Raw genomic sequence first — 27,415 nt, forward strand, 5'->3', positions numbered from 1 at the left:
TGAATATAGTTTTCTTTAATTGAAAAAAATAAAAGACATTGGCATCCACAGAGTAAGAGGGGGCAGATGATCTTCTTGTTTATATTTTGAGGAAGAATTTCTTCCTGTAGAGCAGGTAGGCGATGAACACCCACAGCGCCGTTCCCCAGAGGCTTTGGAGGAGCCTCTCCCAGTGACTCTGCTGGAAGTGCATCTCCCAGCTGAACGGGAAGTAGAAACCCAGGAGAGAGTGTCCCACGTACACAAAGATGGAGTTCATCCCTGAGGAGGAGGAGGAGGAGGAGGAGGAGGAGGAGGAGGAGGAGAAAGTTGTTGTTAATGACCAGACTCCATTGTTTTGAGCATGTTCAGATAGTATATCTGTCGATGACTTGATAACTTAAAGAGACTTGGGGAAACAGTGTGAACCCTCAAGAGCTTTCAAAATAAACTTCAGTTTCACACGATTAATTAACCACAAACCAAAAGTGACTGATGATCACCCAACAGTGATTATGATGCCATTAAAGAACACACATCCTTCAGACACTATTGTGGATGAATAGTCAACTTTAGATGGCAAGTTAGCCTGAAAGTATAAAAAATTTATATAGATAGATATATAGCATATATAAGGGGTGAAAAAAAAAACTGGATTGTTACAGGCAGGAAAACTGAGACATTGGCCTGATAAAAACACTAAATAGGGCAGATTAGCTGCAGAGTGGGGTGATTTGTATAACTTCATCACTACATGTGTCATGTGATCCACTGTTACTATAAAAACTCTCTCTATATATATATAAATTACATTTAAATTTAAAATCACTTTAAGAAATTCTGTGCATGTTGTTTGCTCATATGTTTCTGGGGTTATTATACCTAAAGTATGCACTACTATGATACACTGAGCCCTTTGAACACATTAACAACAAACATTACCTGGGTATATGAATGGCTGTCCGCCCCACCAGCCCTTGACGTCAGTGACAAAGTACATGGCCCCCAGCAGCAGGAAGGAGAAACAGCCCATACATGTCACATAGGACAACGACCTGGAGAGACAGGCCGTCAGCAAAACTTTACAACAACAGCGACATTTTACCCATTTGGGCATCACTAAAATTTTAGTGGTGTGGTGTGAACAAGGGTGTAAACACACAGAGTCTATCAATCCTCCGCTGCAGATAAATAACACCCAGGGGTCTCGAGCCAATCCAGCAAACTGTGGGACAGTTTGCAAGATTGGTCTAAAGCATCAGCAGTGGATCCTTGGCACGTGCCCCATGGAGCCGAGCCAGACAGCCATGTCCCTGTCTGTTCCTAAGTGCAAGAATGTTTGATGTAATACCATCTAATGTAAAATGGCTGCCTCCTGAAGCCTCCTTTCACTGGGCTTTTTTATTTTTTATCTCAGCTGAAGTGGGGCCAAAAAGGACTCTTGGCTGGGAGTTAATTACTTCTAGACATCCAGGCAGGGGCTCGTACTCAAGAGCTCAATAACCTGTGCATGATGAACTGCCTATAAAAGCCAGTCAGGTAATGGCGAGGGATGAGCGCCGTGTTACTGGGGCCCCAGTGGAACATCATGAGGAATTTGCTTACACATCACAGATGAAATGGTATTCTTCCTGCTGAAACATTAAAATGATTCACATCATATTAAAGGGAACGTGGGAGTGGAACAAATGCACAGGTCGTAAAGTAATCTACGTCTGAGGTAGTAATTGCGCCGTATTTCATGCAAAATCTTTACAAACATTTATCAAAGACGCCGTGCCTTGTTTTTCCGAAACGGCACATGATAGTTTGGGAGCGGTTGGACTGCTCTGTTATTATATAGTAGATGCTTTTCCCAGAGCCCATCAACCGGGGATGGTGAAATGTGTACTGAGTGCTTCTGGGGTAGAGAGGATAAAGCATCCTTAATACTGCTGGCCATAAGGAAGAGTGATCATGTCGGGAGGACGTATGTCCGCTCAACCTCACACTCCCGACGGCCCGGGTGATTATTTACAGTCGTAGCTGATGTTAGAGGTAAGTAAACGCATGTTTTAGCAGCCTTGATTTGTGCCTGTTGGAAACCCATCCTTTCTTTTGTGAGGAAAAGTGGCTGGATTTAGAGGGTCAGGAAGCACTTACCAAAGGTTTTTATTGACAGGTATAAATCCTCCGTCTCGTGTGCACTTAGAAAGGATGGCTGCAGAGATTCCCTGAGGGTGGAAATGAAACAGATTTCAAATCGATGGAGGGCGATAAAGCAAGCCGTATTGGGCTGCTAAAATGTGAAGCAACACAGTCAAGAAAGTCCAGCAGATTAACCGATTATCTGAGAGTCAGACCAACACATTGCATCAAACCACACACACACACACACACACACACACACACACACACACACACACACACACACACACACACACACACACACACACACACACACACACACACACACACACACTACAAATCTACACAGTGATGTTGTGATTCACCTACAGTACGTTTGGGGCCCAGTTGACTCCACATAATCAACCATGATATGACTGAACAGTGTATGATCTGATGAACTCCACATCAATAGAAACTTCTATTGTCTATTTACCGTTTACATATGATTTAGATACTGAAACGTTTTGTGCTCCAGAGAGAAACCAAGGCCAAAGGATCAGGATTCAAACATGCTTGTTAGGTGGCCATCCATCATGTGTATAGATGACAGAATCGATGATGTGGAAATAGCCTAGCCGGGGCTGGATTAAGTCTCCAGGCTATCCAGGCAGCAGGATGTGGGAAAGGGCTGGTATGTGGGGCAATCGCTCAATTTCAATCTCTCACTTCTGGAGCCTGATCGTTGGACTTTAATTAACAGGGGCTGTTGTTTATTAGGAGGAAGATGCATGGGCGCCCCCGAATATCAATCCCACCACGGGAATCGGTGGCGTTAAAGCTTGGCTTTGTCATTGCACTGAATCAACACTTTTCTGGTACTTTGTGGACCTCCTGTGCATAATACCGATCCTGTGGTCGGGCGCGTGCAGAAATAAGTCCCCCCCTCTCTCCTCCTCTGCTGAGAAGACCTGCTAATGTCAAGAGCACATGTCTGAAACAAGAGGCAGTTCAGCTCTGCTTCCTGCCTCCCCTCTGAGCCCAAATCATATTAGAAAAGTCAATATCAAGAACAGGCGAATCACTAAAACTAATTTGGCTAAAAATAGATTTGGCCACAGAGATTAAAGAAGACATTAAAGCTAATATACATAGGCAGAAAACGCGGGGGGTGATTATGTCGTATTTATGCTTCACACAGGGTCTGGATCTGTTCCTGAAATCAATAAAACAGGCTGCTCTCACTGTCAACCATCACAATGTGAGAAAATCTATTTTACTGTTATTCACTATTTCAGTTAAGCAGGATTTTAAGTCGTTGTATTGATCCGTCACTAAACGCTGCGTGATCCTGAAATATATCATCTCCAGCATTAAAATCTTGAGCGTAGCATCTACATCATCTATATAGCATCAACTGGTGAACCGTGAGATACGACGGAAAAACATAAAAGCCTAATGTTTATTTATCTAGTCATGTGTTACTTTGTCATTCTTTGCCTCTGGGAGAAGCCAAATGGATCTAATTTATTTCACCTCCCTCCAGCTACTCGCACTCCACAATAATAGTCAATAAGATTCAACACCAGGAGACATAATGGGGAAATTTGTCATTTAAGAATTGAGGTTAATGACATTTAATTCTGGCAACAGAATTTCAAGTGATTCTCATGTATATAAGCAAAACTCCTCCAGATTCACAAACATAAGGCACATTTTAAGACACCTGCACTTCTTATTTTGGATTTATTACTATTGGACCCATTTTAAAGCTGTTGTATTTTATAGTCAATAAAATTTCTTTCCATTTTTTTTTAAATGGTCTTTTTCCCTCATGCAGCTTATCCCACACCTGAGTCAGGGACGATCTTCCTTTTACTTTAGACTGAAATATCTCAACAGGTATTAGATGGACGTCCATGAAAGTTTCTATTCACATTAATGCTCAATGCTCAACTAAAAAACCTTCATTAGACCTCAGCTGTGTTAAGTGCTAATTAGCAAATGATGGATTAAAATGGAATTCATAACCACTCATTGAGTGCATTTTAGCACAATGACGTTAGCATTTTAGCTCCGAGCTGTTATTACACTAAGTATAACCTCAGGGAGCAGCAAGGTTGTTGTTTTTTCACGTCATTAGTCAGTCTGACCTGGACGAGGCCGCGGCTCTGTAAACTCCACTGACACATCACATATGATTTACGGTTATACAAATAATTTAACTTGACTTGCCAAACCCAGCAGTCTGACAGATGCAGCACTGATAAGACAATGTTAATGAACAATGCTGTTTCCTTGATGCAGTGACCTTCGGTGTGGTTTGAACACATGGGCCTAATAAATAAACCCAATAGACATTCCAGACTGAAGGAATCTAAAATCTAAAATTACAGAAAAGGCTCAGTAGTACACATCAACCATAAACCCAAAAACTAATGGGATCTGTCTCTGTTCCTGTGCGGTTTCCCCTGGCTGGGTCCGTTGGCCCCTTCTTTTCATCCTGCACAGTTTGATTCCCAAGGCTGAGTGATGCAGCCAGCTCCTCCAGCTCCATCATCGCTCCAGGTCACGGCACTGCCAGTTCAGGATGTCTGCCTCCACAGCACGCCGGCTCCCACTAACCCCGTTTTGCAAACAAAGCTACATCTCTGCAGCATCTCACAATAAAACGTACATAAAAACAGCAACCAGGCACAGTTCGGCCAAGTCTACAGCCTTCCTGTACGGGTGTCTGTCAGTCTCGTTAGAGCAGGCTAACGGCCTCCTGTCACTGGTTTAGAAATGCAAAACGAGCCATCTCACATAACACTGGGCTGCTCCCTGTGGGACATGTTGCCCCTGTAAATGAAATAGAGGCCAGCTTGCTTCTTTTTGTGTTTTGAGACCACCCAGAATGAGCACAGATCCAAAACAAATTCGACGTCACATGCTATCCACACAGATTTATGACAATATTTACCTTTCTACCCTGGATCTGAATGGACTTTAATCTGGCTCTGTTATACCGCTTCACAGAAACTGTCCTGTGTATGGACTGTTAATGTTAGCGTGCAGGTAAATGAATTGATCGTGCTCTTAATCAGATGCTAATGTAGTGACTGTAATACGCACAACTCTTCGAATCTAAAACCACATGTGAGGCTCAGACAGAGACAGTGTGTATCCCCCCGAGGCGCTGGATACCCATGTCTGCCCGGAAACACAGCCACACATGGATGTTGTTTAATTGTATTGAGATCGCACACATGTCCTCTCCCAAGCTCCTGCTAATGAATGGCTTCAGCAGCTCTGACTAATACTAGACTGGCTAGGGAAAAAAACACTGTTGTGGAGTTCACCTGCAAGGCTCAGCTATGTGTGAGTCACAGGAGCAGGAAATGATTTGTTGTCGTGGGTTTTAAATTATCAATTGACTTTTATACTCATTTACTTTACCAGCTGTGATTCAAACCTCCACACCATGTGACGTACCAGAACGACGGCCCACGCCAGGAATCGACCGAGGATGTGGACGTTTAACTTCTTATAGTAAATGATAATTTTCCCAGCCTGCGGAGAAGGAAGGAGAGATAAGCGCAGAGACCACAACTCATTCAATCATTCAATCATAATGAAAAATACCATGTAACACCTTCCGTAACCAAATAGGCCTGGGATGTGGGTGTCAATACTGTGCCCCTGCCGTGGCTGTCACATTTTCTCCTATCCCAGTCCGGCCAGATGTTGGGTGTTAGTCATCCGCACCCTCTGATTAATTTGGTGATGATAAATATGTTTCAGCTGAGGACATTAGCACTGGTGAACACAGAGGAGGGCGAGCGGACACCTGGCGTGTTGTCTAAGACTCGCTGACTGAAGGGCTCAGTGCTGACCGCCCACCGGGAATTGAGCTATGTGGCTGCTTTTGCCTGACAACTTCCCACAACACAAATGGTTATAAGTGACACTGTCGCCATTAGAGACCCAGGTCTAAAGACCAAAAGCTCTCTCCTCTCTTTTTGACAACGTTTTGTCAATAAAGGAGTGCAGCTGTGCTCTGATAATGAGGCGGCAAAGAGTCCTTCACATAACCTCCACTAACTGCCATGAGGGGTCTTTATTGACCAATGCAGATCATCTTCTCACTCATACTCTGGGCAAATGAATTCATTCCTTTAAGTATAAATGTTAATCAATTAATAGATTCTTTGCTACATTTCAGCTGCACAAGATTTTGATTGTTATTTTCTAAACAGCTAATAATGTTAAAGGAATAGTTCAACATTTTGGCAAAATGGCCCATTGCCATAATCCCTATAGTCATAGCAATAGGTTTGTTACCTTTAATTGAAATGAATGTGCAGGTCACAACTTGTCCACCAGAGCGTTTTGGAGTTGTTGGATTGTGTATTTGATGAGTTTGATGAGGGAAACCAAGAAATCCCATTAGCCTCAATAGCGTAGCTCTGAGCAGCTCGCCGCTCAGCTCTAAAGGTAACGAACCTACTGCTATGACTATAGGGGCAATGAGCCAATTTGCCAAAATATTGAACTATCCCTTTAAAGGCCTCACTGAACAGTGGCTCTCAGCCAACCATGTAGAGGACCGAAATAGGCAATACCCAAACTGTCTTTCCAGAAACAACATCCAGGTTACTTGCTAATCACAGGTGTCATTGGAATTCATTTTCAACTTGATAATTAGCCACTATTACAACAGTGTTGTCAGTGGTGTGGCACCGTAACTCACAGGACATGGGTAAATAAAACCAGAACTGTGCCAGTGGAGGAGATTCGAAGAATGTTTTAGTCAAAATTATTCTGTAAATACATCTGATCTACAAATTATCAACATTTGTCTATTAAACAAAAGCACATCTGGAACTAAACCCTGATGACAGAATAATATAGCGCTTGAAATATAGATACAAGAACAAAACACTTGTTGACTCATAGAAGAGAAATAATACGCTCTGTCCTACCTGCATCCCCAGGAATCCCATGACAATGGAGTTGATTGTACCCAGAATCCCCTCTGGGTCAAAGGGCTGCGTGGTGTGATACATCACCTGGAAAAACAGAAAGAAATAAACAAAGGTTTTCAGCTGGTTTTAATTCCACTTGCAAGGGTTTCATAACAGACGGATAAAATGCAGGAAATCTTACTTTGCATGTTGGGTATCTGTACATGTTATCACCAAATATCACTCTGTCGATGTGTCCTGCTGCTCCTCCAGTGCAGTTTGGGTAAAGACCATCATCACCAATTCCACCAGCTCCCAGATAGCCTCTGAAAACAAACGCAAGTATAATCATCATTAGTAAAATAAGAAATTGTCACTGATAAAGTAACACAATATGTGTAAATGAGTAAAAACACACAGTTTAAGTCAAGGGAAGCTCCTCAGGTGCTAAATATCTCCTCTAGTCTTTAGGTTTTCATGAGATTTGTCATCAGCATATAACCCCACATTCCAATGAAAAACTATAAAACAATCAGATGTTAGAAAAAGCTGTGGGGAAAGAGTGCTCCTATTTAAACTCACACTGCCATGCAGGGTTACAGAAATGGGGGAAAAACCACAGAGAGAGCAGCACTGAGCAGAAGACACAGAGCGAGGAAGATGGATCCTCTGCCTCCGCTGCTCTTATTGCACATGACAGACTGAGATTGGCTAATTATGCCCTCTGAAGCATCCACCACAGGCCCATAAATCACAGCGGTTCATAACACCAGCAACACAAGGTGCACACTAACACCTCTGCTGCAGCGCAACAGCCCCAACTGGAGATTATCTCAGCATAAGACATACATAACATACATGTAGAGAGACAGAGAGAGAGAGAGAGCACCGGTGAGCAGACTGCACTCGGCTGCAAGGCAGTCACAGCTTTGTGTGGAGTGGACCTACGTGGGGCAGTTGGGTACAGGCATGAGGAAGGTGAGGCACAGCCACAGAGTCTCCAGCACGATGACGACCAGCCACTGGGGCCAGTAGACGACGACGTCCTGGATGGGGTTCCACCAGTGATACTGCAGCACACGCACACGTTGTTAGGGGAAAAGAATCACAAAGCACACAACGATACACACAAACAGCACGGCTTTATGGATGGCGATGTCAGTCTGTCTGTCTGTTAGTCATTTATTGTGTATCTGGTACAGACGTTCGTGGCGTCTAGAGGATGAATAATTACTCTGTGTTTCTCTGACTTTTCATTTAATGCAACCAGCAGCTCAGATCTTTGCTTTCCAGTGAAATATATCAACATCTATCTATGTGATGGATTGATATAAGGTTTTACAGCACGGACACTTTTCACTGACAGTGGTAATGCTTGTGTCTGGGGGTGGGAAGGGTGAGGGAGTCAGAAAAAGCCCATTCAGGACAATAATTTACACCTCAGATGCAGACTAATGCACAAATCTCCCCTGAATGCCTCACATACTGGCAATGGGTAGATGCCATACATCACAAGCAGTGCACTATATGGGGTCTTAATGGGAGGTTTAAGTGGGTTTGTTATGTTTCAATATGAGGAGACATGGGGGCCCCTTAGCTTTTCGAGGGTTTGAAGGTGCAGAAGGTGAACCTCTGATGACTGCTGGTTCCTCCTGCCCAGGCTGAAGCTTTTACATCTCTCTCTTTCAGTTGTTTGTGACTAAATATCTGCGGCAGCTCGACTTTACCTTATGCTTTCTGTTAATTAGCATGCTCATATGCTTAGCTAAGATAGTGCGCTTGCAATTACAGCTGCTGCATGTGAACCTTGTTATTTGGGCATGATAGCGTGAGGAGTGAAGATTGTATAGCCGGGTGTAGATGTGTAGTTCTAGTTGGAACTCTTGAATGTTTTTCCTCCTTGTGTGAGCAGCAGTGATGAAATCGAAGTTGACAGAGCTGCTCACCGATTTCAGTGGGACTTCTTTCTGGCCCCACAAAGTCTGCAGGAGAGACAGAACAAAGTAGGTGAAGCCCAGACGCTGCAGCACTCCAGGGACCCGCAGCCACGACCAGGACACTAGGACACAGTCAGCAACACACAGCACAAACACTCACAACAGCACTGCACAGCTAAACACTCATAAAGACATACAATTCACACACAACATAGATGTAACTCATCTCTATGAATGTAGCTATCGCTGCTGATTTGAGCAAATTGTAAATCAGGTATTTTCTCGGTTCTCTGTCTACCACCGCTTCCTGGAAGAGGATCATGATGATGGACAGCACAACACACAGGGAAATGGTGTCAGCCGCCAGGATATGGACGTGTCAAGAAGGTGGGAAGCTGATCAAAGATTCCCACTTATCTCTCGGTCTCGACAAATTGGTTTGGATCGGCTCGGCTTCTGGTTGAGAGATTGATGGTAATCTACTGTACACATTAGTTAATTGAAAACCTCTTTCACACACGAATTGCTGTAAAAAAAAAAAAAAAAAAAAAAAAAACCTGTGTAATCCCAGTCATTGATCTGTTCAAATCAAATAAGAGGCGGAAATTTCTTTTCACAGGAAAAGAGGAAGCTCTCGCTAATGACACATTTGTTAAATATGCAAGTTACAACCCCCTCCAGGATCGTTTACTGTATCTGCCCCCAACAAAACTGTCACTTAAATAAAAATCATTGTGAAAGTTACAGCCGTAAGGTGAACGTCAGGACATTGTAACAACCTTTGTTTCACTTTTTTTTGATCAATGGATGACGGTTTTTTGTGGGTTAAGGGTGCATGGGTTGTGTGCATGTGTGTGTGTGTGTGTGTGTGTGTGTGTGTGTGTGTATGTGTGTGAAATTGAAACCTTTTTTGATGTTCAATATCATTTAAGGAGTGAAAGCTCTGCTGTCTGCTTCCCATCTCTGAGCACTTTTAGCGATAGATTGAATAAAATGATGTTTCTGTGGTGGAAGTGAGCACAACTGAGTAAAGCCATCAGAAAGTGGAGCAAACTGCTGAGACAAATAAAAACCTTTCAGAGACAGGTTATTCAACATTGGATTTGTCTCAAAGGCAGACTCTCAAACACAAAATCTTTAAAAACACACTGCGCAGAAAAATGTTTTTGTATGTCCGAAAGATCAGCCTCTATGAAATCAAGAGAAACAGCTCTCATGAGCAGAATAGTCAGTCACTTTAATTCAGTATTTCCACCCTGACCTGCAGTGAACCTGCAGCAAAGAGAGTGTGGGTTTGCGTTAGCACAGCCACAGTGTCAGCCGCTGCTGCTACTACAAGCTAACAAGGCCTACAAACAAATACAAGATGCTAACTGCTCTGAGAAGATGCTAATACGTTTTGCTCTTAAAGATGATAACTGTGCTAACTTTTCTGAAAATATGTTAATCCTCAAACCATCTTGATGCTCTCTGATGTTTCACATGTAGCCAGCAGGACGGTGGGCGGGGCTTAACACTTGATCCATATTTTCTTAATGAGGAAGTGCAGATGAGCTTCGGCCCCTGTTTTTATTTTGTTTTACACTTTCAATGTCAGTAAACCATGTTAAACAAAACATTCATCCAGAATATTTTACAAAGTTTCAAACATGTCTGGATTGACGACCTTTAACTAATTGAGTCGGGTAGGCTACTTTAATTTTCTTGACCAATAAAGCTGTGTGCGAGACGAGAGTTTCAAGGTCTTCACCACTGTTTTGTCAGTGATTTGGACATGGCAGGATTTATTTGAAATGACTCATAGCTGAAGTCAAAGGTTAACACCTTCTTCTGTCTCATCTGACACTGAAACGATTTAACATATTGAGCTGATGTGTCTCCATTCTCTTATTAGATCAAACCCTGGGACTGAACTGCCGAGGACGTCCTTGGAGACAGAGGGCAGAGCTGCAGTTTATGGTAAAAGTCACTGTTGCTGTTCTGTGCAGCTCCGGCCTCTGCAGCAGCTGCATGAGGCTGAAGGGTGTAACATTATCTGTTTATAATTGTCCATTACCACAGCGGTTGTTTTTGCTCAATCTGCCTCTGTTAAATGTCCCCTGGTGCTGGGTTTTGAGACTGCACACACAATAACAATATTTTTGTTAACCCAGTTACACAGACATCCAACCGTGAAAGTCCATTAGCACTAAGAACAGCTAATGTTTAAGGGCGCCCTGTGCGTCCCCAGGTGAACAAAGCTCCCCCCTCTTTTAACCCCCTGGACGAGCTCTGCAGCTTCAGCATTCAAAGCAAATGCGCTGTCTTTGTCACCTCTCTAATTGCAGGGTGTGAAAACAGTGTTGTAATAGTCCTGTTGTGTATGACATTAGGACTTAAATTCATCTGTGGATCATTTTTTCAATCAATTAATTACTCATTTGATCTATAAAACATTAGAAGTGAATGAAAAATGAAAAATGAGAAATGGCCACAGCATTTATCAAAAACCTAATGTTGACGCCTACCTTGTTTTATGTGACCAAAAATGACGTTATTGCGTTTTTGAAGCCAGGAGAAGATCGGTAGTACCACTTTTTTCCCCTCTGAAATGACTTAAATGAATCTTAAATAAACAAATTGATTAAATAATAGTTGCTTTTTACTTGATAACTGACAGCACTGACTAATTGAATAACTGTTGCAGCTCCATGTGATGTTGCATGACTTGAATATGAATGCTTGAAGATCCCCTGAGTTAAAATCATGAAAAATATTGTGTTTTTTGATATTTGTTTTCAGATGAGCAGGTGCATTTCATTTCTCTCTCTCGCTGTTCACCACTGGTGCTGATGATTTACAGCACAGTGCACATAATAAGCTGACATATTATTAGAGACATGCCACAGTCTGGGGTTTAATAATTTCCCTGTTACAGAACAAAACAAAAAGTACATAACAAGCGCCTCCACATTTAATGCATTTGCTCCATTAACCACAGTATAGTGTGATGTGTGTTTGCACCTACGTGGTCCGTCTCGGGGAGAGTAGTTGAGGAAGCAGAAGCCGAGCATCAGGAGGACGACTGTTCTCCAGCTGACTTTGCGCAGCAGCTGGAGGCGAGTGACTCCTCTCCTCGTCATGGATGTGAAAGCCAAGACCACCGAAGTCCCAATGATGAACACAAACCTGAGAGAACAGTATTAGATTGTTAAAATGCATATACAAAACCATGCATTTTTGTGCAGGACTAAAAAAAAAAATCCTCCTACCAGGGCATGACAAGATCTGCCACAGTTAAACCTGCAACAGGAGACAGGCAGAGATGCAAATTAATATCAATAGAAAAACAGATAGTTGAGTCTGATGCAGTTATTCACAGTTCTTGACCTCTTCTATCCAGGCAATTCAGAGGGACAAGGAGATGAATTAAGAACAATACCATGTCCTTAAAGTGCTGCCTCTGTTATTAACTTTCCATTTTGAAAAGGTGTGATTAATAAATATCCTTACTCCTGTGACAGTAGTGGCCCTGCAGCAAAGAGAAGATTAATCAAACCACCCATTAAATCAATACACCCTTGTAGATGTGGCGAAGAGGCTATTATAAAATTTAAATTGAGAACACCCCTAAACGATGACATGAATTTCATACAAGCTGCAGGGACATTTCAGTATTTTATTCTTTTTTTTTTTTTTGTTCTATTCATCTTGGGAGGAAGAGACCCAGCAACTGTCGGCTTCGATCACAGGTGTCTTGCTCAAGGGCAAACTGGCAATGGCAACAGGGGAGTGCTTCCCATTTGCTTCACCCTCCCATGTTCTCCCAGCTGTCATTCAAACACTCGTCCCTCCTCCTCCTCCTCACTCCTCCCTGGTTGTTAATAACAATAAACATCTATGGATTGCAGCTTTGATCTGCTCCATGTGAAGAATGGCATCGTGTGTGTTTGGTCTTAGGCAGCATTTATCATAATTAGTGACAACAGGTCAGAAAACGCTGCAGACATGATGAGGAGAAAGCTGCCATTGAGTAATAATAGCCCTGAGTTCATTTATTTCTCACCAGGCTTTGTGTGATAGAGGATGAAGAAGTGCAGGAGGCTGGAGACTGTTACAACACTTTTTGCATTTCTCACTTACTTTTTGGACCAAAGACCAACCAAACTTTTACATACTAAACTTACTTCTGTCTGCTAATTACAACTGACCAAAACCCTGACAGTTGTAACAATAAAGAAAGAAATTATAAAAAAGAAAATGTCACTATTTAAATTTTAATTTTGAAAATATGAATTATTTATAGTATTTATACACAACCACAATACCTGAACACATGCATTGAGTAGAATCCTGCTTATAGAAGATAAGCACAATTATTTGTTTTACTGAGAGTGCAAATAAAACTACAAATATGCGATGCTAACAAAATGATTCCCAAAATAAATTGAATTCTTTTATTTCAACTATATTACACAGTATTCTCTTAATTAACTGCCTGTTTAAAATATTTATCTGATCTAGCTGCTTAACTCAGTAGATAGTGAAAATAATTACTCATTAAGTAAGTTTTAAGTCATTTAAAAGGAGAGTCTGACTCTGCCACAAAAAAAAAAAAACAGCTCATGAAAAAAATAATTTCCTGGTGTGAAGGAGCCACACTGAGCATGTGCAGGATCAATGATGAAATAAGACTTGTTGCCACCATGCCCAGTCTACTCGGCCAGCTCTGTCCATAAAGCACACTGATGTAGACACATGGAAATTAAACTTGCAGACAGGCTGTTGGGCAGATGCTACTTTTATTTGGTTTATTTTGTAAATGTGTGCGTGGTTTGTACTTTACTTAACCGTTCCATGGTGCATGCTGAAAGAACCAGTAGCCTCCTCCACCATAGTTCACAAACACCATCACTGTGAGGGAGAACCTAGGGAGAACAATGAGATGGCAACAGTGAGTGAGCACTGTAATACATCATTTAGTGAATCTGTATATAATAGGATTAACCTTGACACTCTAGCAAAGACTAAATGAAGGAAAAGTGCGTGAAAATGTTGTAAAAAAAAAAAAAAAAAAAGGTTCATAAAAAGGTTAAATGTAGAATGACATAATCATTTCCAACCAATTTCTAGAAATCCAACAGCAATACTCGGATTCTGATTGAATTTTAACTCTAGAATAAAAAATTAAAGCGTCTTGTGGAGTGGCTTTTTTTTTTTTTCCTTTTTTAATTCTGTCACACTCTCAATGCAAGGTAATGCAATCTAAGCATTATGAATCACTCAGGAAATGAACACTCGTCCTCTGGATCTCCTCAAGCAGGAGTGCTGACTAAAGACTTTGTGTTTAATATATGATACACTTTATACTTTAGCACCGGCCAGGGCTGCTGAAACACCGTGCACGTGATGGAGTGCTCCACTGAATCAGGCGCTGGTGGAAAAAAAGGTGTTTGCGTGGCATGTAAGAAAATGGGGCGGGTGCCATTACACAACACAAACTCGCGGGGGAATGTAAATGGCTACACGGTGGAACAGCTGCAGGGGTTTGCAGAGTCCATCCTTTCAACATCCTAAATACTTGAATTTATGCTTCTGACTCGTGCGTTATTCAATCAAAAAGAAATACAAATCATAAGAGGGTCTTTAAGAGGCGTAACAAGATTAGTACAACCTCTAAGAATGAGACCGTCAGATAAGGTGCTCTGTATCTGCCTCTGCCTCCTCTTGTTTTTCTGTCCAGATTCAATTAAGAGGTGCACCAAAGCCATTACTGCTCTTTTAGCCCCAACCTGCTGATACAAGATTTTAATCGGCCACTATCATCTCAAAAGGGCTGTTAAAGTAGACTAAAGCCCGCTGCATGTGTCCATGTACTCTTTCTCTCTCTGCCTCCCTCACACACACTCATACACACACACACACATGCTCATATGCACGCAGGTTATCGTTTAATTTTTGACGAACACATCCATTAGTTGCCATGGTGACAAAGACAAAGGTTAAATCACCACCCAGATGAGACCGGGTGAAAATCGCTGCAGTATCATGGCTTATTGGCCGTCGCTTTGATTAAAACACTCTGGGTGTCTGATTGTGAAGAAGAGCTCTATTATGAGCAGGTTATGCCACAAAAGCCACACACATGCCCACCACACTTGCACCTGCTAATTATGATTAAGGGAAACTGTGAGTGCTTAATGAATACAATGTGTACTGGGCTCACTTTGTTCTGTAAAGTTAATATGAGAACAGATCATACCCAGGCTGAGGCAGCACAGGCGCCTTGCTGTGGGCCCTAATCAGGTTTAAGTTGTAAATATCCCTTTAAAGCTCTTCATTGAACATTTGTCACTACAGTAATAGACTTAATTCATGTCTGGGAATCAGTTTCTATGATTTACAGCGAACAGATTACAGGCAGACGTGTCTGTCTGGCAGCAGTGACGACTGGTTATGACTCATTGATAGATGCTGATGGACTTCTTTGATTTGAGTCACTGTACATGCATTACCAATTAGAGTATTAGCTTAGTACATTCCCCCCATTGCAAATGGATAGTTACACTCACTGCAGAGTATTGAGTTACCCACTGTGATGGCTATATCAAGGACGTGGACACCCAATCTAGTCATAATAAATTACTACTTGAGTGGAAAAGTCAAGGTTCTTTTTTTTCTTTTTTTTGTGGCCAAACATCAGAGTGAAGCTGAAACTGAACCGGAGGGGGGAAACTTGGAGCTCAGTCAAAATAAGGCACAGAATAATTCAGCCACCTGGTGTTAATGCAGCTGACAATCCATTGTTTAGCTGTAATAGTTGTTCCCTCTGTCGCACGGCGCTGCTAACTACTGACGGTGCGATTTCCAACTGTAAGGGAGACGGCAACAGGCTTTTAGCAGTGCGACACAAGATTAAAATTCAAAGCCTTTTAGAAAAATTAACGTGCGACCATACCCCGCAGTTCTCTGTATATCATGTCAGTGCCGTCTGAGCAATGATCAGAAAAACCTTTCAGCTCAGAAGAAAAGCCTTTTGCCTTCAGGAAATGTCTCAGCATTTATGGCAGTTGACTGATGTGTCTGTTCTCTGTTGAAAGTTGTTACTTATGAGGGGGTATGGATCATAAGTCACAGGGCTGAGGAGGCACACACAGCGTTAATCTTGAGCGCTGAGTCACAGTTTGATTGAGTGCGGTGTCAGGTATGAGAATTTCCAGTATTACCAATCAGGACATCAATACGTTACAAGTATCTGTTACCCAATACTGACGTTTCAGCTAATAAGATTGAACAGGAAGTGTAAACTGAAATCTGTCTTTTCCTTGTGGATTCTGGTGTGTGAACGAACGTCCTCAACCGAGTCCATTCAGCCCCGACTCAATGCAACTGCAGTATGTGGTGTTTTGAATTCAGCACATATGCACGGTGGCTTCAGATGGCTTTTCATCCACAAGGAAGCCACAGATGGAGAAGATGCCAGTCGTCTGTTGGATGCTGCCTCTGTGCTGCTGGATTTCCTCTCGCTCACCCTTTTGGCAGGAGATCTATGACTGTGTGGATGTGTGCTGATATGTTGACGGTATTATTACATCAATTATTTGGCAAGGGGGAGGTCAAAGCCACACCAGCATCCTGTTTCCAGAGAGGCGTGCTTTGTGTCTACCCCCAGGCCACAATTAAGGCTAGCAGGGAGACCAGATTCAATCACATGCATCACTCCTGTCCAACAGAAACACACTGTTCCAAACCCGAGACGCTCTGATATCAGAAATCATGCCCAAAGCTAGACCGCCTGATAACAAAAGCTTGGGGGAGCATGTGGCCAGACTGTGACCCCTGTAATTATTCTTTATGCCGGGCCTGTTGATCCTCATCATGCCTCAGACCGCTCCAGAAAAGAATTAGCATGTGAACGAGCCGCATGTGGTGATAGACTGATAAACAGGACGGTTGTTGATGGAGTACATACCCTCGGAAAGTGTCCAGTGAGTGCAGACGTGTTGGTTTGGCGTTGGTGGGAGCTTCACAAGCATGTTCTCCTTCCTGTAGGAACAATTAGACAGGGTCTGAGCTCTGGCTTTTAGGTGAACATCAACATGGATTATATGAGGTTGTATAACAAATAACCATATACTGTCTGTCAGACTGCTGCTATATGTTCAATCATTTTAGCTCCAACTCTTGACTTCTTTTTCCTGTATGGTTGAGGCTCATTTATGTTGGCATGTGTTTGCTTTTTCAAGAATGCTCCACTGCATATGAGCTGAAAAAACAACAGTGAATGTCCAATGCATCATAACAAAATAAAATAAAATAAAATAAATATACAGCAACACCCAGCACCATTAGCACTCATTTGTTATGTATTTCTCCATCTTTGTCTGTCTTTTGGAGCAGGGCAGGGAGCATGCAATAAGTTTATCAGAGTTTCTTCTAAAGTTTGTCACTATGACTCAGTCATTTCATGTTAATATGAAGCCGCTGATTAAATGCTAAGTGTCTTCATGTTGCTTTGAAATCGTACATATCACAGTGCTGGTTACAAGACCTGTTTTATTGGCTAGCAACCTCTGCTAAGTGGCACTAGATGAAAAATGACCCCTTCAGTGATTAATCATAATCAATCACTTACGTTATAATTAAAGTTCAGAGTCATGTTGTGTACTTTGTGTGTACAAAAAAAGGTGTACGATTTTACAATAAGATGTGTTATAAGATGTAAAAAATATGGACAAATAAGAGTCCAAAATGCCACATGGGTCAGAGCCCCTCCAAATCATGTTGGGCATCCCTGTTGCGGGTCATTTTCAGGGAGGCAGGGTGGCCGCGCCTGTCTTTCCCTCTCGCTGTGAAGGCAGCATTGAGATGACTCTGGCCTGTTGCCCTCTCAGTTGGATTAGCCTGACTCTCTGGCCTTATGCAGCAGTTTAAAGAGCCAGAGCAGGAAGACACCAGCACTAATATGCTATGATGGATGCGCTTGCCATCCAGACAGCATATGGAAGGCCGAGACATGTTGCATGGAAGAATGAGAGGAGCCATTCATGCTCACCGAAAATACACAGCAGCTCTTGCCATCAAGCAAGATGATTGGAGGGATAAGACGCTCTATGTAAGTCTGCAGTACAATTGGCTCTGCTAACATTTGTATCAATCATTCCATTAGTGTCTCCCAAACGGCTTGATGACTGGAGTCTCTGAGCAATTTTGGTATGCATCTCAGGCTGCAGAGTTGGCCAGCGGAAAATAATTCAGTGTAACTGCACTGTGGATCAAGGCTATGGTAATGTTTGATTACAAAAAAGCATAAAGTCAATCATATTCTTCAGTAGAGCAGTTATTTTGCGTAGTGCTTCAAATAAGAAAAACTAAACAAGAATTTCAAGAAAAGACCAAACAAAGATACAGAAATCTGAATTTCTTTATGAACAACATATTTAGTTTTCTCCCACTCCCACTTAAGCACTCATTTAATAGAGATCATTTGATGGGTTTATGATTGAGCCAAGTAGAATCAATCAAATTAGCACTGGTATGACCTCATTGCATTTATCAAGATATTAATCTAATGCATTCATCAGTAGCAGCATTTTACTTACATCATCCACTGAGTACTGACGGCCTTGGCAGCAAATGGTCTTAATAAAGTTTGATGTGCAACGGCTCCTGTAAAGAGGACAACAAGTCTGGTTCTGATGGAGGAGAAGTATTTTCATGATGGATGATGAAAAAAACAACAACATATACTGTAGGTACCTGTAGATGAGTGCCACGACGAATATGAGAGCCAGGAGCAGAGCTGCAACCAAAAGAGCTGACACAACAATGGCAACAAAAAAACAAACAAACACATAATGTTAGGAAATGGATGTTGTGTAATATAACATCTACTGTATGTCAGGAACTTCGTATTGTACATCTCTATCAGATTAGTATCTGACTGAGGATAAAGAGCCTGATAGACCAGTCCAAACTGTCTGCGTAAGTCGCCTCAAGAGTCCCATGTGGGAATCAAACCGTGTCAAACTGGATCCCTCAAGTGACAAACAAGAGCCTAATGGAAACCTCTGGGTCGATCCATCACAGAGCAATCACTCTGGGTAATCTAAGCCTATGGCATCCGAACAGGAAAATGTAAGACTACACTGGACCACAGAGGATAAAACAAAGGCAGCAAGCATCGCAGATAACAGTGGGTCAGGATGAGGTTTACAATATGAAATACAGTGACCCACATGTCTTTTGATTGGAATGTAAATAATTAAATTGTGTAGACACACAGATGGACCCATATATTGTTTGAAGTACATGGTTTAAGAACCAAAAACTATCTCAGTGTATTTTTACGCCTCCTCTCTCTAGAGTAAACGGTCAGTCTCCGCCAAACAGAAGAGAGGCTCGATGGTGATGGCAAGGGGCGGGGCTTGCGGCATATCTTAGAGTGGAAACTGCTTCAATGTGACATCACAAAGTCACAGAAGTTCTGGCAGCAGGTTTTATGACTGAATACAGGTTGTGTGTGTGTCTCTGTGGACTGAAGCTTTGATACTTTCACAGTATTGATATAGAACCTAGATGCTTTATAATCACACTACACATGGACATCTACCTTTATACTGTATGGAACCTTTTAAACAGGAATTGGTGCAATGTGAATTGTGCTAAAACACCATTTATCCTCTTGCTACATCACTGCTCAGCCATCAGCCCCAAGCAGCACTGAAATATCAGTGAGACATTTGACAGCTGTGCTACTGTTTATAAAACTATAACCACAGGCTCAGGAGATATGAGTGTGGTCTTCTTGCGTCAAAGCACGAGAAATCAAGGGGCAGTGTGTGTGTGTGCACTGTTTGTCTTTAGTGGAAAAACAAACAAAAATAAGCCATTTCAACCTGAGCTGAATCCACACTACGACATCCACTCTGGACAAAGAGTGGTCACTTAATTGCCTCTGGAAAGTCCTGGCATCTCTGCTGCCCGCCCATAAAAACACCATAAAGCTCTCGGCGCATGAAGTGAAAACAGTGAGACCTCTGCAACAAGCTACTGCTCGCTCTATTAGTTACTGTCAGAACAAATAGAAAATGAATAGAGGTATTTGAAACAACTAGATTAAGTTCAACCTGTGGACATGTTTTGCTTAAGTCGAACACTTAATATTAGTCAATATCCTGGGATTTCGATGTAAGAATTAAGGTCTCGGCAGGTGACTTGTGGTTTGTGGTGCGTTGCAGAATACAGTACTAACGTGATTAAAGGGTGGATCTGATAGCAGCTGCACAGAAACACATCCTTGAAGAATACCCCACCCAGCAGATGACCTCATGAAGGCCTGCCGCCGCCGATCAATCTATGATGCACTGAAGTAAACTTTGAATTCCCAAGCAGGGCAGCTCTAACCTGTCTTGAGCTGCTGACCAGACCATTACTTAAGCTGAGCAAGTCCTACGGGGAGTTTGTATAATCACCGGTCTGTGGAGCTAATGGAAGCTCATCATACTGTGAGGGGTGCAGTCACACTGACCATATATCTGCTGGGATAATGGCTACTTGGCCTTAAAAGTCCGATCTACAACATAATCTGCAATATTGTTAAGTAGAGTGTACATTATGGAGGGAGATGCTTTCAAAATCCCATTACGCCCTAATCCTTCCACACTCCCTAATGTATTACCCACAATCCCCCACTCGTGGAGCCAGGCCCTCGAAACAAACAGAAAAGCTTTTCTTTTATCCCTTTTCAAGAAAGCATGTCTTATTTGATCAATACACATCATGTCCCCAGAGATGGATGAGAATTAGTGCTCAGTGGATGTGGACAAGCAGAGTGATTCTCCTCTTTGCTGACTCGATTAAGCAAAGAGTGGATCAAACATTTGGCCGGAGCGTGGACACTGGTCCCCTCACTGTCACTGTGTCTCTGCCAGGCCAACACACCCACCCTCAGACACTGAGTCAAAACTAATCGGCTGATTTTCTTCATTTCTTCACTCACGCAGGTATATGTTGTTCGGTCTTTTCTCCTCACTGTGAGCACAGCAGGGTTCGCTGGCAGCCCCTGACATCTGGATCCGGACATAGTAATGACCGCCTTCTCCATATGTCTGACTCCACCTGCATTCAAAACAGGGAAACATGGAAGAAGCGCCTAACCTCAAAAGGCACATAAAAGAACAGGCTGTTTTTATTTGATCCTCTCTGAGATTGTATTTCCTTAGAAGAATATATGTAATTACTTTTTTCATCCACTGTTGCTGTTTCTCTCCTGACCTGACTGCTATCTATCTCCTCCTGGAGATTTTCACAACTCCTCTAAAGCTCCAGAGCTCCACCTAGTGCCTGTGCACTGACAGTGTGTCCCTCTGTCCTCTCGTCAGATCCAGTTTCAGCCCCCAAAAACATGCATTACACGCTCCTATTGATCCACTGTTGGGATGACATACTAGCTATCGCTTGGAGTGTTATTTCAAAGGGGGGAGGAAATCAATAGCAGCACAGTCTGGTTAGAGACCTCAGCATTGATCTATAGAAGCCCAGGACCAGACCTCAGAGAGGCCAAGAAACAGCACCACAGGCTTGTCATGTTGCTGCCAAATCCCCGGCCTCGTGTTTACAAGGTCCCTTCAGATGGAAAGCTCTGCCCCGGTGTCTTGTCAGAACTGATTCTTTATAAATATGGCCACTGCCTCCTCCAGTTACGTAACATCCCCGCTGAGGTTTCCACAGGACATGTAGCTTTGATGCTTTAATGAGCCCTTTTCATCAATATTGAAATGTCGGGTCTTATTAACCCCAAAAAGGCTCCTGATCGATACCCGGCGAGGTGCTTTAAGGGAGGGCATCACTCAGGTCCAGAAAGCAGGTCAGGATTACTCCCCCTGCCCTGTAAATAATCGTGCAGACTGCTGATGCAATCATCGGATGCCACCACACTATATTATGTCTGCAGACAAGAGCGATCCACTCCCACAGGCAGAGTTATGATGAGTACACAGGAAACAAATCAGCAGATTTACCTCCACAGGACCTGGATTTACAGCTGCTCTCATCTTATTTGTTACAACATTTGAACCTGTTACCTGCAAAGGTGTGTTGTTGTTGTTGTGTTCCTGCTCTTGGATTCCACAGCAAGGGTCAGAGTGAATGTAGTGCTGATCACTACGGACGTGTTCTGGTGGTTGGGTTTCACCGTGGCCAAATGCTGATACACACACTAAGGGGGAAAAGTCTTGACTTACTGTAATGTACTTTACACTTAAAACTTGTCAAACCATTAGACTGTGCTGAAGGGAAATACGATAGAGTAACAATGACTCAGAGTACTAGAATTAGATAGATAGATAGATAGATAGATAGATAGATAGATAGATAGATAGATAGATAGATAGATAGATAGATAGATAGATAGATAGATAGATAGATAGATAGATAGATAGATAGATAGATAGATAGATAGTATGGGCATGGGTAACACTTTACAATAAGGTTCACTTAATTAACGTTAGTAAGTACATTATTAAGCATTAATATATAAACTAATGTGTTAATTAATGCTGAGTAATGCATACATTAAGATAACTAATTATATTATTCAACTTTTATTATTACTTAATAATTTATTAACTAACTTTGACTAGTAAACATTAATTAACTGCTTACTAAATAGGCTACATTAATTAATGTGTTTCCTAATCCTAAGGAATAATAATAATGATTGTTAATATATCTGGAAACAGTTCATTAATGCTTAATAATGTACTAACTAACGTTAATTAAGGGACCCTTATTGTAAAGTGTTACCCAGGCATGAATGCTGATGACATCCTACAGAAACCTACATTTTAAACTATATAAATTCGAGGCTTCAAAGCTGGGCAGAGTACAGCTAATATGAGTTATGCTAAATTGCATTCTGGGAAATGCAGGATCCGGTGTTTTTGAAGTTTGATTTATATTTGGGACGACTAGGAAATATTGAGCTCTGCTGCACAGATGTTGACCATTATTTTATTCTTCCACTATTTTATGACTAAGAAAACGGTCCAACATTTAATTCATCAGAGGCTTGCTTTAGCCTCTCTGGTGACTGGATACATCTGTGAGAAACACGAGTCCAACACAATGTTGACTTCCTCTGTACACGAGGCAATGATATCTACTGTACGTTGTTGTGTGTGCATCACTATCAACCTCCCAAAACCTGATAAATCAATAAAAGTATATTGACTTGATCGTGTCTTAGTCAGCAGAGAAACCCGGGGACACAGAGGAGACAGAGGAGGAGGTGAAGAGAGGCAGGACGCTGCATGGTCTTTACCTTGTAGCAGAAGTCTGATGTGTAGAAAACCTGCACTTCTTCTGACAGGTCATTGTGAAACGTTACCAAAGCCTGGTCCATTTTCAGATGGTGCCCTGTAACGGTTTGAGGATTTACTGCTGCTGCTGCACTGAACTTTTGGTACATCATAAATCAGAGATTGTAGAAGGCTGTATCAGCCCATCATCAAGATCATTACACTGACTCAATACTATTGAGTCCTCAAACAACTCACAAGCACATTTGTTATAATAAGATTTTAACTTTGATTATAAGAAGCAAACACACGAGCGGCTAAGTGGAGCAGGTACAATTACATGTTTGATTTTGAGTGACACCAGAGTGATCCACGTCCACCACTAATCAATCACAGTGGACTCACCTGATTCTAAGTGTTGTCCATAGCTGCTGGCTACAAGGACTAGCAGCGTTGCTAGTGACAGTGTCCTGGGATCCATGTTTCTGCTTGAAAACAACCCCGGCTCATCTTTATAACTCTCACACCAATATAAAACATGGTCAAAGGGCATTGGCAGGCGTGGCTGCTTTTAATTGGTTTCTTCATAATGTGTAGAAGTGTTTTAGGGCGGAAATAATATATTAAAAACTGTCATTACTCATGCAATGGGCGATTAATAAAACAGCGCAATGAAGGATGATTCTTTTAAGTTTAAAAGATCCCATGGTCCATGTTTCAAAACACACTCTTTGCTTCTCTATTTGACTCCAGTCACTAATGGTTTTGTTTCCAGTCAGGGCAGCTTTCCTTTCTAACCAAAACACTAAAGCCCTGTTCTCATTTCCCCATCCAGCCAACTGTTAAACGCTGATCACTTGTCACATCCTCTCCTCTGCTCTCTTCTCATTTCATTAACCAGTTCATTTCCCTGAGCGCTCGCTGTGACAGATGAGTTCACAGGGCGCTCTCAGAGGAGCACCTCATTAACCTTTGACATGAACTCCACTCAGCCGGAGAGAGAGAGAGAGAGAGCAGAGCTGCTTCAAAATCTGCTGTCCTGTTCATCACAGACGTTATTTACAGTGCGGCTTTTATTCTGCAGTTGAAGTTAATGTTTAATATGGGTGTGTGCACATTCAACGTGGAATAAATTATTTAAAGATTGTGTCCCTGTCCTTTCATCACAAGGTAAGCACTGCTGTAATGGCCTTTGTGCTGCTACAATAGCTGGCCTCACACATGCCTCGTGCAGCAGAGGAGGGTTTATGATTAAACCCGTGCTGACAGGTGTGTGTGCAGCAGCTCGGCCGTGGGGATTTCTGCTCAGGCTTCAGCTGGGGCAGCTAAACAGGACCCACAGCTCATGAACTCGGGTGGATTCATTCCAGCTGCTCTCCCTGGCTGCCACAGCAGATTTGCCTCTGTGCAGCAGGGAGCTGGAGCTGGAGCTGGAGCTAGGGTTGAACGTCCTCTGTGCATGAAAACACTCTGCAAACATGGTGAGTACACAACCTCACACTGCATTGTGTGTCTGCTCCGCTCACTGTCTCACACACCTGTTGACATTCACTCAATCTCATAGGTTCAAAACTCCACTGGATAATGTTTCATTGCAAACAATAACGCACATGTTCAGAGTAAATCTAACATTGAGTTTCATATGTGCCGGTTTGATTTTTGGGATGAGAGATATTAGCACATTTCCCTGTGACTGTGTGTGTTTGTGTACAATACATGAAGCCTCTGTGTCATGAGGAGATGAGCTTTAATTCAGTGGGTATTGTCTGTGAGCTGCTGATAGATCAGATTAGAGCGTTGCTATGATACCTGTTGATGTCACTGCTCTGTTAGTGGCTGTGGTCATGCATCTGTTTCCTCCGTTGGTGCGTATGACCGCTCATCTGGGGACAAAGCCTCCTCCTGATTGAGCAATGAAGTCCAATCTATTTGGACGATGTTGTGAAATGTTGACAGTGCAGTTTGGATTCGGAGTCAGGGTCACGAGGGCTGAATGAAACGAGATGAATTGACTTTTAGAAAAAAAACAAAAAAAACATGTGATACTTCATCATGTGTCAGGATTAGCAACTGAATGACCAAAAGGGACCCCCACCCCTCCTACCCCCACCACATACCTTTGAACAAGCCAGTTTTTTAAAACCAGGAATGCAGCCTCTCATTGTTTCCAGATGGGATCCCGTGCAACCAATCACAGTTTGTGTTTGTGAAACTGCCCCTCTCAAATCTGCTGTACACTTACCCCCCCTTTACTTTGCTCTGCTCTGTCCCCACCAGGCTGGTAAGATACAGAGTCTGACTGAAGAGGAGAGGGCCCACCTACTCCCCCTGCTACGCAACGCTCAGTGGGTGGAGGTTGTAGAGCGGGACGCCATCTACAAAGAGTTTGTCTTCAAAGACTTCAATCAGGTTTGTAGTGCGTCACACATCACACAGAAGCAGCGGCTTAGGTACGATTTGTTGTTTTTTCCTTTCAGGCCTTTGGTTTCATGTCCAGAGTGGCTCTACAGGCGGAGAAGATGGACCATCACCCTGAGTGGTTCAACGTCTATAATAAGGTAGAAAAGATTAAACACGCTGTAACGCACTCTGCTTTTATGAATCACACAGGCTCAGACAAGCGAACTACTCATCTCCTCAGGGAAGGGTGAATCTCGTGTGAAGCTGCAGCTGCAAATGCAGATGTGTCTTTCACCAACAGCTTCAGTATGATTCACTGCTCTCTGTGTTTTAACATTAAAGGGATAGTTCAACATTTCGGCAAATTAGCCCATTGCCATAATCCTATAGTCATAGCAGTAGATTCGTTACCTTTAATTTGTCGGTCAACAACTCATAACGTACCGTTATTATCTCATAGCGTGGTGAATGTGCAGGTCACAACTTGTCCACGAGAGCATTTTGGAGTTGTTGGATTGTGTATTTGATGAGTTTGATAAGGGAAACCAAGAAATCACATTAGCCTCCGTAGCGTAGCTCTGAGCAGCTCGCGGCTCTGCTCCGCCGTTCTAGAAATAGCTTGCACCGACAATTAAAGGTAACGAACCCACTGCTATGACTGTAGGAATTATGGCAATGGGTCAATTTGCCAAAATGTTTAACTATCCCTTTAACACTGGACCAGATTCTGGACTGTGGAGGAGCACTGTAAAGTCTTTAATCTCACAGTTATTTGGTTTCATGGGGCCAGGCCTGACAGGAGTGAGACGTCCAGGAGCTGAAGGGACAAATATTTCCCTGTGGAGTCGGTTGAGACCAAAACAGAGATAAAAGAAGGACTTAGCTTTGTTAGGTGACCAGAAACACCATGATAGAGGCCTGTTTGGGTTTAATTCAGGTTTTCTGTGCCAGCGTCTGCTCCCCACTGAGATAAGAGTCTGGTAAATATTTGTCATTTTGACATTATCGACTTTTCATCTCTCTGCTCCTCTCCTCTTTGTGGCACTGTTGCACAGCTTGTTGCAAATGAGCAGAAAGTCGAATAAACAAACAAAAATGCTGTTAATACAGATGGAAAAATGAACATTGTCAGTGTGAGAGGATGTAGGCTACCTAGTTAACAGATTTCAATTCTGAACCTATTTTGTTTAGAGTGTAACATCATGCTGTTTCACTAACCTCGGTCTCTGTCCCCTCAGGTCCAGATCACTCTCAGCACACATGACTGCGGAGGTTTGTCCCAGCGTGACATCACACTGGCCACCTTCATTGACCAAGCGTCTCTGATGTGACGGACTGAAGCAGTGGACGTCACAGATCTTCAGCCCGAAGAATATGAAGCAGTTCCTCTCTGTCCATTGTGGAGAATGTGTCCGTCTGTAAAGGGTCCAATGTGTTTTTGAAAATATGCTGTTGTTAGTTTTTGCACATGGTGAATATGAGATTATTAACCAAAGGAGAAACATTGTTTACACATTAAAGAATTCAAGTAATTCCTCAGTAGCCTGATAACATCCACAGTGATGTCACAACGTGTCCCTGTGTCTCTGGTGCCAAGTGATTCTGTGCTTTCAGTAAAAAGTTGTTTATTCTCTTGAAAAATGAGCCGAACATGATTCTTCTCAGACTGAATGTATTTTATTGAAAACACAACAGTGTGGAGGATGGACCATCCCCCATGTTAACTGTTAACCACTCTGAGTGTTTGCTATGGATCATTAGCTAAGAG

General features: G+C 42.5%; 2 protein-coding genes across 4 annotated transcripts; one reads left to right on the top strand and one right to left on the bottom strand.

Moving 5' to 3' along the window:
- Window positions 1-25,518, bottom strand: LOC310998543 (heparan-alpha-glucosaminide N-acetyltransferase). 3 transcript variants are annotated; one of them, XM_083988652.1, is made up of 20 exons: window positions 25,365-25,518; window positions 25,057-25,236; window positions 23,653-23,735; window positions 23,271-23,365; window positions 22,033-22,166; window positions 20,949-21,067; window positions 18,707-18,764; window positions 18,550-18,616; window positions 16,920-16,993; window positions 13,799-13,875; window positions 12,220-12,250; window positions 11,976-12,136; window positions 8,978-9,090; window positions 7,980-8,101; window positions 7,234-7,357; window positions 7,050-7,136; window positions 5,560-5,637; window positions 2,122-2,192; window positions 922-1,034; window positions 1-261 (listed from the first exon to the last, which is right to left on the bottom strand). In XM_083988652.1, the coding sequence occupies exons 3-20, from the start codon at window positions 23,726-23,728 to the stop codon at window positions 80-82; spliced, it is 1,782 nt and encodes a 593-aa protein (XP_083844778.1). In that variant the 5' UTR covers window positions 23,729-23,735; window positions 25,057-25,236; window positions 25,365-25,518; the 3' UTR covers window positions 1-79. The 3 variants fall into 3 exon arrangements, with proteins under 3 accessions (XP_083844778.1, XP_083844777.1, XP_083844779.1); XM_083988651.1 differs by having other exon boundaries at window positions 23,653-23,732; window positions 25,057-25,518; XM_083988653.1 differs by lacking the exon at window positions 23,653-23,735 and having other exon boundaries at window positions 25,057-25,518.
- On the top strand, window positions 24,570-27,288 carry pcbd1 (pterin-4 alpha-carbinolamine dehydratase/dimerization cofactor of hepatocyte nuclear factor 1 alpha). Its single transcript, XM_083988656.1, has 4 exons — window positions 24,570-24,728; window positions 25,525-25,656; window positions 25,725-25,805; window positions 26,886-27,288. The coding sequence occupies exons 1-4, from the start codon at window positions 24,726-24,728 to the stop codon at window positions 26,976-26,978; spliced, it is 309 nt and encodes a 102-aa protein (XP_083844782.1). The 5' UTR covers window positions 24,570-24,725; the 3' UTR covers window positions 26,979-27,288.
- The last annotated feature ends 127 nt before the right edge of the window (window positions 27,289-27,415 follow it).

This window comes from Trachurus trachurus, assembly GCF_905171665.1.
Source record: "Trachurus trachurus genome assembly, chromosome: 15".
Lineage (NCBI taxonomy): Eukaryota > Metazoa > Chordata > Actinopteri > Carangiformes > Carangidae > Trachurus > Trachurus trachurus.